Source organism: Sinocyclocheilus grahami, unplaced genomic scaffold, assembly GCF_001515645.1.
Source record: "Sinocyclocheilus grahami isolate Dianchi unplaced genomic scaffold, SAMN03320097.WGS_v1.1 scaffold16.1, whole genome shotgun sequence".
NCBI classification, from domain to species: domain Eukaryota; kingdom Metazoa; phylum Chordata; class Actinopteri; order Cypriniformes; family Cyprinidae; genus Sinocyclocheilus; species Sinocyclocheilus grahami.
Window position 1 is genome coordinate 3,890,106 of NW_015505195.1, and position 16,022 is coordinate 3,906,127.

Below are 16,022 nucleotides of genomic sequence, written 5' to 3' on the forward strand. Positions count from 1 at the left end.
CACAATTTGAGATGTGATGAAAATGACATTGTGGTGGAAATGTTTATGTGGTCTGAGAAAAATGGCAAAATGACAGAACGATGAATGAATGTTTGTTTGTCCTGTGTTGAACATTGTTAGTAGACAAAAGCTAGTGTGAAAAGTGTGTTTTAAGAAAGTTTATTTTTCTAAAACTGTACAAAGCCAAAGGTGCCCATTGTTTAAGAAAACCCATATAAATCGCCCTGTGCATTCAATTTAGATGAAGCTGACCCATCTCGACTAGACTGCAGTCAGGTTCCGATGAGTTTTTATCTGATTTAGCTGGATATCCCATAGCGCTCCTCCTATTGTTACTTGTGTTTGTACAGATGTCTTGGTGATTTTGATTCTCTCTCTTTCTCTCTCTTGCAGTCCTGGTATCTGGGGAACTGATCATCACACACACGCAGACGAACCCGAGGAGGCACAGACATGGATTTGAAAAATAAATTTTTGGTGGAATTTACAAGAAAAAAAGTTGTGAACGAGATGCAAGAGGGAAAATCAGATATATATGCAGTATTTTTATATATACACACACACGCATATATATATATATACACAATATGTGTGTATAGATATATGTGCACACATATTTATATATGCATAACAACGTACAGTATAAGATGCTTCAATACACTTTTTTTTTTTTTTTTGAAAAGACAATGGAAATGGATAAGAGCGTGAGAGAATGGCCATAGATGGAACAGAAGAAAAGGAGACAAAAGAGGAGGATTTTTTTGTTTTTCTGGGAGGGCAGCCCAAACTATGACATATATTGACGGACGTGTCAAAAAGGCCCACTCTGCCTCCTGGAATGCCTCTCCTCAATCTTCTCCTCAATCCTCTCCTTCTGCTACAGGTGCTGCTTCCTCCTATATGCAAAATAAGTATCCTTTATTTTCTTAACAAACAGGGAAGAGAAACCCCAATGAAAGGGTTTTTCTGCTAGCATTTCACCACAGGTTTGGAGGTGAGCGCGGTCTGTTTTTATTCTTTTTTTTTAAGTGCGCAAGGCAACACGATATGGAAAAGGAAAGGAAAAGGTCGATGCTTCCATTCACATGACATTTTGGAAAAAGAAAAGAAACGAAAAGGCTACTTTTCATCCAGTTTTATTGACAATCATGTATCTGCGTCCTTGGTTTCATTCGGAGGGTGATGTTTTCTAAATTGCATTCTCCACCGTTTTTAACGGAGTCCACTTTTTGGTGGAAGCCTGTCATTTTTTGTACATCAGAGGAATATTAGTGGTACCTCAGTGACATTATACATAACAGTCAGCGTCTATACACACATGCGCACACACTTACATGTAAACACACCTATCTTGAGGCAATGGCATGTACTGTTAAAGGCTACATGAGGTGTGTGTGAGCTGTGAAGCAGCCTTCATAGGATGAGCCAGGGAATAGCAGGGGGGAATTAGCACCTTTCTCTCTTCGCAATATGAAAGCCCCTCATTCCCTGGACCCTGCTGTAAGTGTGTGTGCATGTGCATCTGTGTGTTTGTGCGTGTCATAAACATTGGTAGACCCTTATTCATCTCTGTGAGTTCACAGATTAGGGGGTTTTGATTCATGTAGATACGTGGATTTTTCCGCATAGTGACAAAGGGAGTTGAAATATAGTTCTGTCATTACTTAGACAGTATTGGGTGTAGAGGATAGAATTTTTTGTTCTCTATGTGGAATTTGTTTAAATTCATTGGAAATTACAGGCATTGCACTACTTAAAAAAAAAAATTTCTCTCTTTTTCAAATTCCTGTTCGGCCTAATCATATGGAATGCTGCGAGTCGATTATTTTTGTCATGTTCTGATCTCGCGATAGATGAGGGTTGGTTTCCTAGTAGCTAAGAAGCTGATCAGAACAATCCAACATTTTCTATGTAAATGTGTCCATGTTTATGTGATTACTTTTATACAACTCCCATAGTTTAAGAAGAAAAAAAACATGCTTTTTTTCCCCCACATTTCTAATGCAAGAAACTATGACTGTTTTTATTTTGAAGCAGATTATACACTTAAATCCGTAGGAACGTCAATGATTTGGATGTCTGATGTGAGACGGGCTGTAATGCCCTACGACGAAAATACAAATGGAAGTGAGTGGCTATGCTGCCCATCCCAGAGTACATTGGGAGGTGGACGCCTACGACCAGCATGTCTCTGGTTGGTTGCCTCAGAAATGGGTTATTCTGCACTCTGAGATGTGTTGATTTGTACTAATGAAATAACATCAGGGCTTAATCTACAACGCTACCGAACCCAAATCACAAAGCCATGAAAAGTGCCTGAGACATTGTGAGATTTTCATTTGAATTATTATTTTTTATTTTTTTTACCTTGGATGTTTTGCTTCATCTGCTGTGGGTTGTTGTTGTTCGAGGGGTTGTTTTTATGCCCAGTGAGATATTTTAAAAGGCCTAACAAGCCCCCAAGCCCCTCATCAGCTGCATGGGCTTAGCCACAGGAAACGCAGACGGCTGAACAAAACACACACGCACCCTTATAATCTGCCAGAACATGACAAAATCAGCGCATATCAGTGCTTTACTAGGTACCCTCACAAACACACACACACCGATATTATATAATATCCACAAACTCTGGTTGCTTTAGCTAACCTTTTATAATGGCTTTGCATAGACATTCTATTGAGTTAACCATAGTAAGGCCCAGAATACATACGACATGACTTGTTTTAATGGTGCTGATATGAAAATTATATGGAAATCTCTATATATGAATTATATATAACTGTGCATGGTGCTTTCAAAAGAAAAAATCATAAGAATTGAGCTCAAATGACCACCATATCGCTGACATGGGCGCATGGCAGATAATGTTAGTATTAGCTCTGAAGCAAAATGCTCCCCAACTCCTCCTTAATATAACCCCCTTTGAGCAAAGAGCCAATGACACAGATGGATTTTACTTTTGTACTACATTGGTTTGACTTTTATCCAACGATCCCTCTTCTACTTTGCACGATATTTTATAAAACATATTATGTGCCTTGCCTTTAGTTAAGAATGATAATGCGTAATTTTAAAAGAGTCGATTAATTTTTTCTTTATTTGATGTAACCAGTGTCACAAAGGAAAATAATGCTGCATGTTTGATTGCCTGTCATTATGAGAAGAAGACTAACAGGTTACCTGATAGCTGTAGTTTTGGATGGGCGAGAGGCTTTTTTTTTACCCTCTTCCTCTTCTAAAAGCACTGTAGTTGGCATGAAATCTTCGCTGCATTATTTTCTTACCGTTTTATTTCCCTCTTCCGTTCATGTAATGAGAAAGTAACAATCTGTGAAAGATGCAGTACCAGCTCTCTTCATATTCCGTTTTGATGTTAAGTTTCTCTTAAATTGTTTAGATTGTATGTTATCATGTGTTTAAATCAATTCGTACCCATTATGGATGTGAAGAGGAGCGGCCAGAGATGGACATCTTGAATATTAGATGGCCATCCTCTATAAACCCATGAACTAGTTTTGGTCAGGTTTAAATTCAACAACTGAGCACTTAGCAAATTATTTTGCAATCAGCCAGACTTTACATCCCCACAGAGAGATTTTTGCTTTATATCAAAGGGTCAAATTTACATTTCATTATTTCAGAAAACCCAGGCATTTGTTAGATAGTTCACACAAAAATTTAAATGTACACTGTAAAAAAAAAAAAAAAAAATTATATAATAAAACGATCAATATTGCCACATATGTGTTTCCATTAACTCATCAAACCAATTTCCAACTAATTTTAACCAATATGAGATTCAACTCAATTTTTATAAAATGACTTGTATGGCCAATTTGATTATACTTAAAAATTGATGGCAGCAACGAACTTAAGTAGATGGATTATTAGTATTATTTACAGTGTTCTCAGGACTATTAAACAGAAGAATCAACTTTCATTTTCCAAAACCCCACAAAGTGTATTGTGTATATTTAATTTGTTTTAATTGAGATTTATTCAAAACAATGTTTTACGTATATTCATTATATAAATAGGCTATATTTTAAATTCAGACATGCTGACAAATGTCTAACCAAGTTAAATAGTCTGCATTTATCCTTATTTTAGCTTAATAAAAACTCAGTAGATGCATTAAAATGATAGTCACATCCCAGCCATTTTTTTTAGAGTTCACACAAAAAATTTAAAGTACAATGCAAAAAAAAAAAAAAAAATATATATATATATATATATATATATATATTAGTTGTAAATAAAGCAAAGCTTATTGGAGTATGTTTTAAAAGAAAATACTATTTCAGTATTTCTGCTTTAAAAAAAATTGCTAATTTAATTAAAAGTGTTAGTGTAAATTGTTTCCACACCATTATTTATTCTCCCTTATGTTTTTCCAAACTTTTATGACATTCTTTACTTTTTCTGTGGAGCACAAAAGAAGATATTTTGAAAAATGTTTATATGTTTTGTTGTCCGTACAATGAAAGTCAGTAGAGTCCAGTGTTGTTTTGAACCCCATTGACTTTCACTCTATTGACAAAAACAATTGAATAATTTCAAAAAATATCAGATCCACAGAAAAAAAGAAAGGAAGTCATACAAGTTTTGAACAACATGAGGGTGAATAATTATTAAGAAAATGTGAACTGTCCCTTTAACCCCTTCGTGAGGGATCAACACTGGCTGCAATGTAGTGATGTGTGACCATAAATGATTACTTTAATTAGTTAATCATTTTAATAAGCTGTTTTACTATTCGAGTCCCTTGCATATGTCTATACATTAATTGTAGAATGCTTTCATAGAGAGTAGTTGAAAAGTATTAGTCCAATTCAATGTACTTACACAAGAACAGCAAGAAACCATTGAACTGCTGACGTTGTGTCTTATGAAAATGAATTAATAAACCAGGATGCTTTGTCTTCTTCTTCTTTCTTTTTTTTATAAAATTAGATGGTAGGAGATAATTTATAATTCGTATTGTCAGGGGAGTATATTGCAGAGGAGAAGATATTGTGTATTTCTGGAGCTGGGTCAGGAGAGGCCATGTTGTAGTTTGTGATGCAGTGTACAGTATTGTTTCTGCAATGGATATTGCAGTGCTGGTAGCTATTTAAAAGTTTAAGTCGAATGAGAACAAACAAGAGATTTTGTTTACATCATGCCCGTGGTAAGATCTTGGTCGTGGATGATTTGTGAGCCCGCCGTTGTCCACCCTGGCCGAATCGGAGTGCTATTGCAGAATGGCATTCCATCTGTACCATGATCCAAACCCTTTGCAGAAGTGCTAGCATCATTCAGCAAGCAATTTTCCTTGTGTTTAACAGGACAGGCGGCAGGACAGGGGTCTGCCTCGGAGAGTGAGGCCCAGTTGGATTATTTTAGAGTGGTTTTGAAGCAGAAATGGCTAACTTTATAGTTGTAAATTACCTGAAGCGCCGACGAATTGCCCCAGTCAGACTCGCATGACCTGCAGCCTGTCCTGTGAAGATTTGCACTGCTCCATTTTCATCTTTCTAAAGCTGTCAACCCTCTGGCCAGGTTGCGACGGTGGGCTCAGTAGAACAGGGGTCTGATCGTAGTTTCGCCCGCGCAGCGGCTCTGTGCTGAGCTCTGTGAGCATGCCGTCTTCGTTTGCTTTTTGTATATGATAAAATTAGCTACACACAGCTGAGCAGCTGAGAATTTGAAACGCTTCAAGAGCAGAATGTTGCCCCGATGTGTGCTTTTTAAAGTGGCCACAGGTGATGATTGAACTTGCTATGACATGAATAATGCATTTGAGCTAATGCATGTAAAAAAACTTTATCTTACTGTTTGATTTTGAAACCCTTGACTAATATTTTTAATATATTATAATTTTTAATGCTTGTTGTTGAAATGTTACATTTTGAACGCAGTTATCTTGTGTATAAATGCTTACCATATATCCAGTAGAATGAGGAAAAAGACAAATGTATATAAAAATTTCTTTTTTTGTATGATAATTTTTTTTTAATGTTTGGATTTAGTAGACATAAGCTTGTGGTCAAGCCACAAAAAATTTTGAAAGCTCCTTCTAAAGGATCTGCTGTTGAGAAGAAAATGTCAGCACCATTAGCACACACCTTTCACACAGTTATCAAGTGTTATTTTGATCACAGAATATGGGCTCCAGTAAATTCAGCATCACTTGTCGTCATTTTAAACCGAGCCAACAGCTTCACTGAGCTTTAGAGGTTTATGCCGATTCCATTGCCAATTTCTGTTATCTCCAAGACTTATTTGAAATCTCTGCACTTATTTTTTTCTTGTTTGTCATGCTAGCTTCAAGATCTTTAAACACATTTTTCCTGTACTTCTACTTGGAAGATTGCACTAGATAATCTGGTATTAAAACTTTGTCTAATAATAATGCTTTTTAAGGTTTGCTTCTCTGTGGATATTTTTCAGCCTTGATGATCATGATGAATGGAGACTAATGATGAGAATGAAAGAGAGATGAAGCTGCTTGAATGGCATCCATTTATTTACCTGTTGTCATTTATGTGATAAATTTACCCTTTTAAGATGTTGAAATCATGCCAGGTTCCTGTACACTGCAAACCGAGGTTTGAACCGGATTGTTGAAGTAGAAATGCGTACAGTCACACTCCAACAATCATCTTCTTAATCAGTACTTTGTCTTTTTCTATTAAAAATCTAAACATCCTTGAAACAAAATGCATTTACCTTTGAATCAAGATTGCATAAGATATTAAGAGAATATTACGTTTATTTGTCTCACTCCATTGGCAAAGTTTTTTTTTGTAAAACAAATGTATGTATATATATACACATTACATACATAATATACATTACCATTCCAAAGGTTGGGGTCAGTAAGATTCAGCAAGGGCACGTTACATCGATCAAAAGTACATTTATAATGTTATACATTGTTTGCTTTTCTTTTGAACTTTCTGTATCAAAGAATGAAAAAGAATCATGGTTTCCACAAACATTGATAATAATAAAAATGTTTCTTGATCTGCAAATCAGCATATTAGAATGATTTCTGTTAGACTGACAGCCATCACAGGAATATATTACATTTTGAAGTATATTCAAATAGAAAACAGTTCTTTTAAATTGTAATAATATTTCACAATATTACTGTATTTTGATCAAATAATCAACTTTGGTGAACATAAGACTTCTTTCAAAAACATTTAAAAGATTTTACCGACCCCGACCTTTTGAACGGTTGTGTATTAACAAAGTATTGAGATGCAATTTTGTTATTGACCAAATACTTATTTTCCACCATAATTTGCAAATAAATTCTTTAAAAATCCTACAATGTGATTTTCTGGATTTTTTTTTCTCATTTTGTCTCTCATAGTTGAGGTATACCTATGATGAAAATTACAGGCCTCTCTCATCTTTTTAAGTGGGAGAACTTGCACAATTGGTGGCTGACTAAATACTTTTTTCCCCCACTGTATATATATAAATTAGGGATGTTTAGGTCTTTTTACTTGAGAAACATATAAAAATACAGACTAAAGATTTTTTTTGGTGCATTTTTTTTAAAACCAAATCTGGACAATCAGTGGCATGGTTTACCTCAGCCCGTTGATAGTTTTATGGAGTGTGTGTGTACAGGCTAACATAACTAGCAGGACTTTAGACCTCACTCTTCTGAGTGCCTTCCTGGATTCAGCTTCAAGCTGTTGGATGTGGGTTTACTGTGTGTGATCTTCCCCCTAGTTTTGTAAGATCAGCCTACTCATGCCTGTATTTATTCAGAATTGGCAGAATGTGCATCACTGAAAAGATTGTTTAATTCCGAGGTCCATGCACTTTAATTAGTCATCGACACATGTAATTATGCTGAATAGAATGTAAGTTTCCCAAGTCTAATTTCCCTGTTCACCCACTGACATAAACAGGATGTGAGGAGACCCTGCTCAAGCATACGTGAGAGAATTAGACATGCATGACTGTTTCATATTGTACCATTTCCTTTTGCGGTTTGTGTAATGTAAACCCTGCAATACCATGAACTTTGCATAGTCAAGGTAGATAGAACCGTGAGCATGCGGACAGATCGTTGTTTTGTCTCCTCTCAGTAAGGGCTGGATAACCTCTTCAGGGCTGAGGCACTGGAATGCAGTTTCTACTCTTTCCTTCCTTCCATTTTCGATGTTGTGACACTTGGCAGGATGTATTTCGTAGTTTTCCAAAGTTGATGAATTGACATGTGACATGCTTGATACTGGCAGCAACTGGTGAATCTGAAATTGATGATGTGCAGTTATGTTAGTCTGCACCAGTTTGAAACCCATAATAACAGATCAATCAAGCTACTCGGTTTGAAATCAAACTAGCAGTAATACACTAAAGATCTGGAAATTGTACTTGTGTAAAAATCTGAATAGCATCTATGCAACTAATTCAGGCTTTATACTGAACTTTGTGCAGAAACGTCTTTCTAATGTTAAGGACTAAGCCGTCTAAGCTGCGCTAAACCTACCATTATAATAGTCAAATATAGTGAAAAAAGACTGTTAGTTTAATACTGCATTTACTTCTGGTCAGAATTAACATGTAGAGATTCCAATATGAGATGTTCACGAAATACCTAATCACTACATCAAATCACATCTTCATGCTCTTGCAAAATATATAAACAAAGAAAAGAAACCTGTAATAAAATATAATGTACCTTGATATATATATATATATACTCTCGTTCAAAAGTTTGGGGTCAGTATTTTTTTTTATAATTCCATAAGGATGCATTAAATTGATCAAAAGTGACAGTAAAGACGTTTCTTTTGAGCTTTATAAACTTTAAAGAATCCTGAAAAATTTATAACAAAAAAATTCAATTTTAAAATGTCTTAAAATAGAAAAGCTATTCTGAATTGTAATATTATTTCACAATATACATTTTTACTGTATTTTTGATAAGCTAAATGCAATTTTGGTGTGCATAAGAGACTTCTTTAACATTAGACATTTTTTAAAAATCTTACCGAGCCCAAACTTTTGAATGGTAATTCTGGCATGATGTGAATGTAGCATTATAAAATTCTTTGCCTCTGGTTTTTGCCCAGGTCTGAAACAATATGCTCCTGAGAGTGCATTTGTGCATAGGTGAGGTCATTGGTTATATTGACATTATCCCATTTAAAGTACGCAATTCAAACTTCTCAAACACTGTTTCAGATACTCATGTTACTAATTGAGCTGTGGGGGTGTCGGATGGTTTTAATCTGAACTTTGATGACATTTTACTGTAGCGTTGATGGTGGCACACTGTTTCTTGGGTACAGTTCTATAGCAGATTAATATGATTGAAAAATACACTCTAAAAAATGCTGGGTTAAATACAACCCAGTGCTGGGTAAAATAGGAACAAACCCAGCAATTGGATTGTTTTGACCCAGCGGTTGGGTTACTACCCAGAAGGTTGAGTTAAACATTTAACCCAACCGCTGGGTCAAAACAGCCCAGTTGCTGGGTTTGTCCCTATTTTACCCAGCACTTGGTTGTATTTAACCCAGCATTTTTTAGAGTGTAATTTTTGTCGAATGGCTTATTATTTTTACACTCCCTTTTTGACTCTTAGCAAACCAGCAGTTCAAATCGAAGGTATATACATGGATATAAACACTGTAATAAATACAAAAATGGGTTAAAACACAATTTTAACATGCAGTGCCTGTCATTTTACTGCTTTGCTTTGGTTTCTTTTCTTCACCCATGTGTTCTCTGTAAACCATGAGCTGTTACGTGGGTTTTCATTGTCCCGTTGGCATCATCTCTGCAGTGTTGGTCTGGATTGGATACACCTTTCGTTTTTTGACACTCAAATGTTTTTTGCTTGTTATTATCCAACCAAGGGGCCAGATTTGCCAAAGCCTCTCAATAACACAACTTTGGAGTGCCGCAACATATTGACACTGAGGTCAGTACAGTCTGGCGATGCTAAGAATGCTAGTATGTGCTAAGGGCTTTTTAAAATCTGGCCCTAAGGTTAAAATGGCTCAAAAGGGGTGAAGAAAGCGTATTCGTTCAAAGGGGAGAAAAGCCATTCGTGGGCTTTGCCATTTATGCAATATTTTGATACGTCTTTCACAAATGAATTGCCAAAAACACCCTGACATACCGCCTACTCCCGAACGTTAGAGACCCCCAAAACAGTCACGCATCAATGTTTCAGGGTGCCCTCTCTCCCATTAGAACAATTGTTTTGTTTTATTCGGTTTGTTTTTATTCTGAATTAAGGTTTAATTTCTATGAATATTGCTATCTTTGTTGTTTTGTTTGTTTTTAAGCATGCTGTTTTTTCTATGTTTGGATGCTTTGAGTTGAAAGGACGAAGGTTGAAATGTTTTTCAGAGAGCATTCTAATGCAGTGTTAAATTTCAAGGTTTTTGTTGGTTTTTCCTTCCTCTTTTTTTAATCACATTATTCTTTACAAATATTACCATAGTAGTTACTCATTAAACGCTTGCTTGCTGCACAGATAAACACACTTCACACCAGGAAGGGGCATGTGGACATTTAGTTCAAACATATTCACAACTGGCATGATGACATGCATCCATGTTCTTTTGGAAAGCATCTGATTTTCGTTATTTGTCTGTTTCTCTTAAGAACCTCTCTAAAATGTAATCTATCAGCAAAAGTCGGTATGTCGGTTTTGAAACGGATGGGGAAAAATGTGTTTTTCTAATGCACAACAAACTAAATTTGCCATGTGTTTTTGAACTGGTGTGAGGGGGAAATTACAGCTTTAACAATATTTCATTATAACATTGTATTCAGCCATCGCTGTTCGCAAAAAAAAAAAAACGCTCATGAATACAGTACTGGAAGTATGTTTCCCTATGCAAAAAAATAAAGAAAATGAAATGTAAAAAAAAAAATAAACAAAGCTATGCTACAACTCAGAAATGAGGTGACTGTGTTTTTCTTTTCAAACCAGTTAGACGCACAGTCTGCTCAAGTTCCTTGGCAGTCTTGAATGTTTCTGTAGAATGATCTTGATTATCAGTCGTGTGTGTCTTTTGGAAGTGTGATATCATTGCTTTGTGTGTGTTGGATGTTTATTCGCTGTTCACATCCCTCAATGTGGCCCCGGGCGAAGACAGGCCTCGTGCCTGAGGATGATCTAATTTTAGCTCAGCTATGCTCTTTCACCATCACTATTACAGAGAGCCAGAGAGAGGAAAGATGTTGCTGCACATGTCATGATATCTTGTTTCTTATTATAATGATGCGTTAAAAGAGTCTTGTGGCAAGAAACATTTTGGGTATTGATATTTTGGTGAAAGATTTGTCGCTAATTAGTTAATTAGCACATGCATTCCATTTCAAATAGCAAACCTTTTAAAATAAATCTACTGGATTTAACTAAATGTAAGGTTGACCTAGAGTCAAACATGACTGAAGAAACAAACTCAGTGAACACACATCATTGTACTCTACTTACATTAGCTGTATTTTTCATGCTAAATCTTAGATAATAGATTTTGTCATTGTAATCGGCGCTCGATATCGGTTATGCAGGAAAAGAATGACTCATTTCTATGCAGAACAAACTTTGGATCACCAAACATTTTAAATGACTGTTTTAATTCTGTGAGCGCGAGCTGCATAGAACAGGAGAAATGGAAGAAAGAGCGAGTTGAACACTTTGAGGTTTGTTTTCGGTTCAACTTGGCTGAGGAGTGTAACATACCTGACTCTAATCATCCCTCAGTCCATTACCCCAGATACAAGATTGCTGGAGCCGCTTTTGGAAAAGTATAATTTCAGCTCTGGAAAGGAAGTCAAGTTTTATTTCATTTTAATGGTTCAAAATAGCACAAGCCAGCACAAGGTCCGTTTTCTTTAAACATACAAAGGGGGTGAACGAGTGCAATAACACTTGTTGAAAGCTTCACGTGTACCTCGCCAGGAGCCCACTGAAGAATGGGAGTCAAATTTCATAACAGACACTAACCAGAAGTACCTGTTCAGTTTCACTATTTCCATGAAACGTTAGCTTTTGGACAGCAAAGTGATGACAAACCTGTATAATTTTGTTCTTAAATTGATTCAAGGGATGAAAATATGTAATTATCCCAAAATACATCCTAGTTTAAATTACGCAAAAACACCTTACATTACTGAATATACACACCTTATACAGTAGGCCTATGGACGTTTATATTACAGTTGAATAAACAAGAGCTCAATACTGAGTTATACTTATATTTTAGAAGGTCTATTTTTGCTCGCCAAAGAAAATATTTATGAAAGCAAAGTAAAAGTTCTTAAAGAATCAGCTTTTTTTAAACAATTCAACTGAGTGAATGAATGCATCCGTTATCGAATATTCTCTGAGTAGGTACTTCTTTTGATCTTTACTTTATGACTGTTAAAAAAAACCTTCTGTTAAGTATGAATATAGTAGTATGAATGTGTGTAGTATGAAGATAAGCCAGACATATTATAGGCGGTGAACGTGATTTGACCAAGTACAGCATGTTCCTGGATCAACATCCTTGTTGATCCTGGAACAACATTCCAGTCAACCAATCGGAATTGAGGGATAAGTTTTAAAGAAATGTCAGTTTTAGGCTTACAATCAGGGTTAGATGCTTCAACACCCTTGTTATTCACCTATCAGTTCCCTCTGATTTTAGGAATAAATAATGGGTAGGGTTAGGTTTAGTGGACGGGATTGGGTTAGGTCTATATTTTTGGACAGTAATGTTGATCCAGGATCACCAAAAATGTTGATCCAGGAACATGTCTTTCTTGGCAAAATCACGGCGACCCTCTTGTGTCCAGAAGATTAATACTCTTTTCACTGACTGTTTTTCGCCTGCTATTTAGTAGGAAAATATTCGCTTTCATATGCAGTGAGAATGCGGTCTCCGCAGAACCAAAAAATGTGTTTCCCAATTTCGGGCGTTTTCAAACCGGGATAGGTGTTTTTCAGCTTCTTTACCTGATTCGCGGGCGATTCCCAGAAAGACACTGAGAGATCGCATGTATATGAATGTAAGCGGATTGTGGTAAACTACCAGTTGTTTATTGTTTTTGATTAATTTGTGTTAATTTGCTATTTATCTATAAACGCTCCAAGCATTCTAACATTACTTCCACTCAGAGTGCGAGAATGTCTAGAACACAGAAAGAAGTTTCATATAATGAAGCTTTACCTGTAAATAAGATGCGTTTCTAGCTTTTACTGATTTTAAATCATAATTTCTGTACTCCTGAAATGGGTATATTTCAGGATATAGCCTAATACTATATAGTATATATATATTTTGGGGCTCTATAGAGATCCCATTGTTTAAGGTTTTCTGAGTCCTCATTCCACGCATTGTTACAAGGTTACTTAAATATCAGTAATACGTGCTTTTCCGATAAGGAAGTAATTGTAGGCATCCAGACTATATGCCTTTACCGCTTCTCTCGTGTAGACGCACTCGGTCTCAGGTTCCTTCAGGTAAACGTTTAACGTTCTGAGTGAAAAGTTGTCGCCTCAATGTCTGAATTAAGGGGTCCGGTAATTCCACGTTATCGTCTATTTTTAGTTTTTGTAAATATCTTAACTGTTCTGTTTTAGTTAGACTTAAAAAGTACGTGCTAGTCATTTTGTTTTGACAGGTCTGTGATTTAAAAATGGCGCCACCGGAAATTGTATACTGGAATAGTAACTGATTTGAGGTTGGACTGGGCTACAAGAATTATCTTCTGTCAAAATGCTTCATCCTAAAAAGCATGAAGCATTATTTTTTTATTTCTTGATTTCTCATGATCTTGAGATAACTAATTGTTTTATCGTGGTCTAGGCACAACAAAACAGTTGAGATCATGAGAAAAACAAGAAAGAAAAATAAAAGAAATAATAACGAATGGCATTTTAGGGCTTCCATACTTTTTCATACTTTAACTGATTGGATAGTTAAAAAAACACCTTATCCCAGTTTGAAAATGCCCAATAAATGGGAAGCACCCCGTTTTGGTTCTGCACAGACTTACCCTGCGTCTGAATATTCATACTATCCATCCTAATAGTATGTAAGATTAGAATAAGTGTGTCCCAAAGCATAGTATGTTGAAAAGAGTATGCCAAAAAGTCCCCGGATGGTCTACTATTTCAGGTAGATTTTTGAAGTGTGGATCCATACACACTCTAATGGTTAATATTGCCCACAATTCGTTGCACTTTAGTGAAGAATTAGGTTAAGAACTACAAACATGGCAGATGTGCGTGACCGACGGAGGTTTAGATAATGGGGTTTATGTTACTAATAATCAACATTTAACTTGATAAAAAAATATTTATTTAATGCTATCTGTGTTAAATTTTATCTGCAACAAAAATGTGAACGTTTATAAACATCCGTTTGGTCGTTAACTTTTAAATGCATCATTATGCAGAAAATATGAGCAGAGTTCTCCACATAAAGACCCATTGCTGGCAGATCAACCTGCTACTTCTTTTCTCTCTGATGCGGTAGGAAGTTCAATTAAAGTAAATGTGGAGGATGTTAACTGTGACAAGATTGACAGGCCAGTTTACAGATTACTCTTCTACTACACACTCAGAAACTTGTACTTTTTCTTCATCAAAAGAGAATGAATCAGTGAATCGGTTGAATAAATGAATCTCTGATTCACTCATAAAGATTGTCGCTTATCGTCACCTACAGGTAACAGAAACTACAGACTTTTTTACAGTCTATGCTAACAAACGTAAAGCTTCAAAAGTGGTCACAGAAATTAATTGGCCTCATGGTTCAACATTTATTCCAACACAGACGTAAACACACATGTAAATTCAATCTTATTTAAAGTGATTCGACAAGTCAGCGAGAGGCAGAGACCAAAAGAGCCTTGATGTGGTGCCCGGTGTGACTATTTTTTATGATCTTTAGTCATAGAGTGCACCGCTAACAGCTCGGTCTGAAACTACAGTTCTCCACTCCAAAGAAAACAGCTTCACCTCAGGAGCTGCCTGAATATGGGATTACAATTCTGCCACAATTCTGCATGCAAAAGATCATATTTTGAGTGCGCAAAAGTGAGTTTTGCACACGTGCAAACTGAGTTTTGTGGAGAAAATGTTTGTCTCGCAAAGAAGAAAGTATTTTGAGCGCACAGAAAACAATTTTGCATTTAAAATACGTTTTGGATGTGTGCAGACCTCTTTTGCGCGTGCAACGTTTCACTAGCTTGCTCACCTGATGCCCGCCCTCAGTGCTCGCTAAATGCCAACAGCTCGCGTGCTCAACACTACCCAGCGTTACAATGTGCCATAATTCCAGCCAATCAGAGACCGAGGCTGCTAAATTCTGATTGGCTGCCTTGACAACCAATCACAACATTTCTTGCTTTACCTCGACAGCAGAAGAGGGAAAATGCAGTACATGCATAATTATTATGCAAGTTGATATTCTGATCATATTTTTTTCCAAGCACATTTGACCAATTCCAAACGACAATCTTAATCACGAGATCTTAATAACTACTATTAATCTTGTATTTAATAATTTATAATTGATATATAATTATTCATGAAGGCTGAAGTGAAAAATGTCTTATATTCAGGCGTGCATAATTAAGCAGATTTTTTTTTACAGATAAAATGAGCCAAAAAAGAGATTTAACTCAGACTGAAAGTTAAAAAATTATTAAATGCCCATGAGAAATATTCAAAACTAATACAATACTAGAAATTGCAAAGTGAATGCATAACCATTGGACAGCAAAATGCTCAGTGGGTCAGCAGGGTCAGTCAGAAACATGTAGAGAAGAAAAGATGCATGTTAACTGCAAAAGAATTAGGAATTAAGGTGAAGAATTAGGTATGAAATCACCAGGAACCATTTAGTCTCCAGCGCCACCATTTTCCAGAACTGCAACCTACCTGGAGTCTCCAGAAGTACCAGGTGTCAGGTTCTCAGAGACTTAGGTTAAGTATAGAATCCTAAAAAATTACCCCTACTTAATAAGAATCACATACTGAAGTGTAGTAAAAT

General features: G+C 36.0%; 1 protein-coding gene and 1 long non-coding RNA gene across 2 annotated transcripts in view; one reads left to right on the forward strand and one right to left on the reverse strand.

Annotated features, from left to right (window-relative positions):
* LOC107548967 (nuclear factor 1 C-type-like) overlaps positions 1–3,548 on the forward strand; it is a 113,276-nt gene extending 109,728 nt beyond the window's left edge. Inside the window, exon 11 of the mRNA XM_016229871.1 lies at positions 394–3,548. Within this exon, the coding sequence (XP_016085357.1) occupies positions 394–414 (21 nt within the window). The 3' untranslated portion in view covers positions 415–3,548. The remainder of the gene's footprint in view (positions 1–393) is intronic.
* Positions 3,549–14,937: 11,389 nt separating this feature from the next.
* Positions 14,938–16,022, reverse strand: part of LOC107550436 (uncharacterized) — a 1,661-nt gene continuing 576 nt past the window's right edge. Inside the window, exon 3 of the long non-coding RNA XR_001604667.1 lies at positions 14,938–14,998. This is a non-coding gene — a long non-coding RNA (uncharacterized lncRNA). The remainder of the gene's footprint in view (positions 14,999–16,022) is intronic.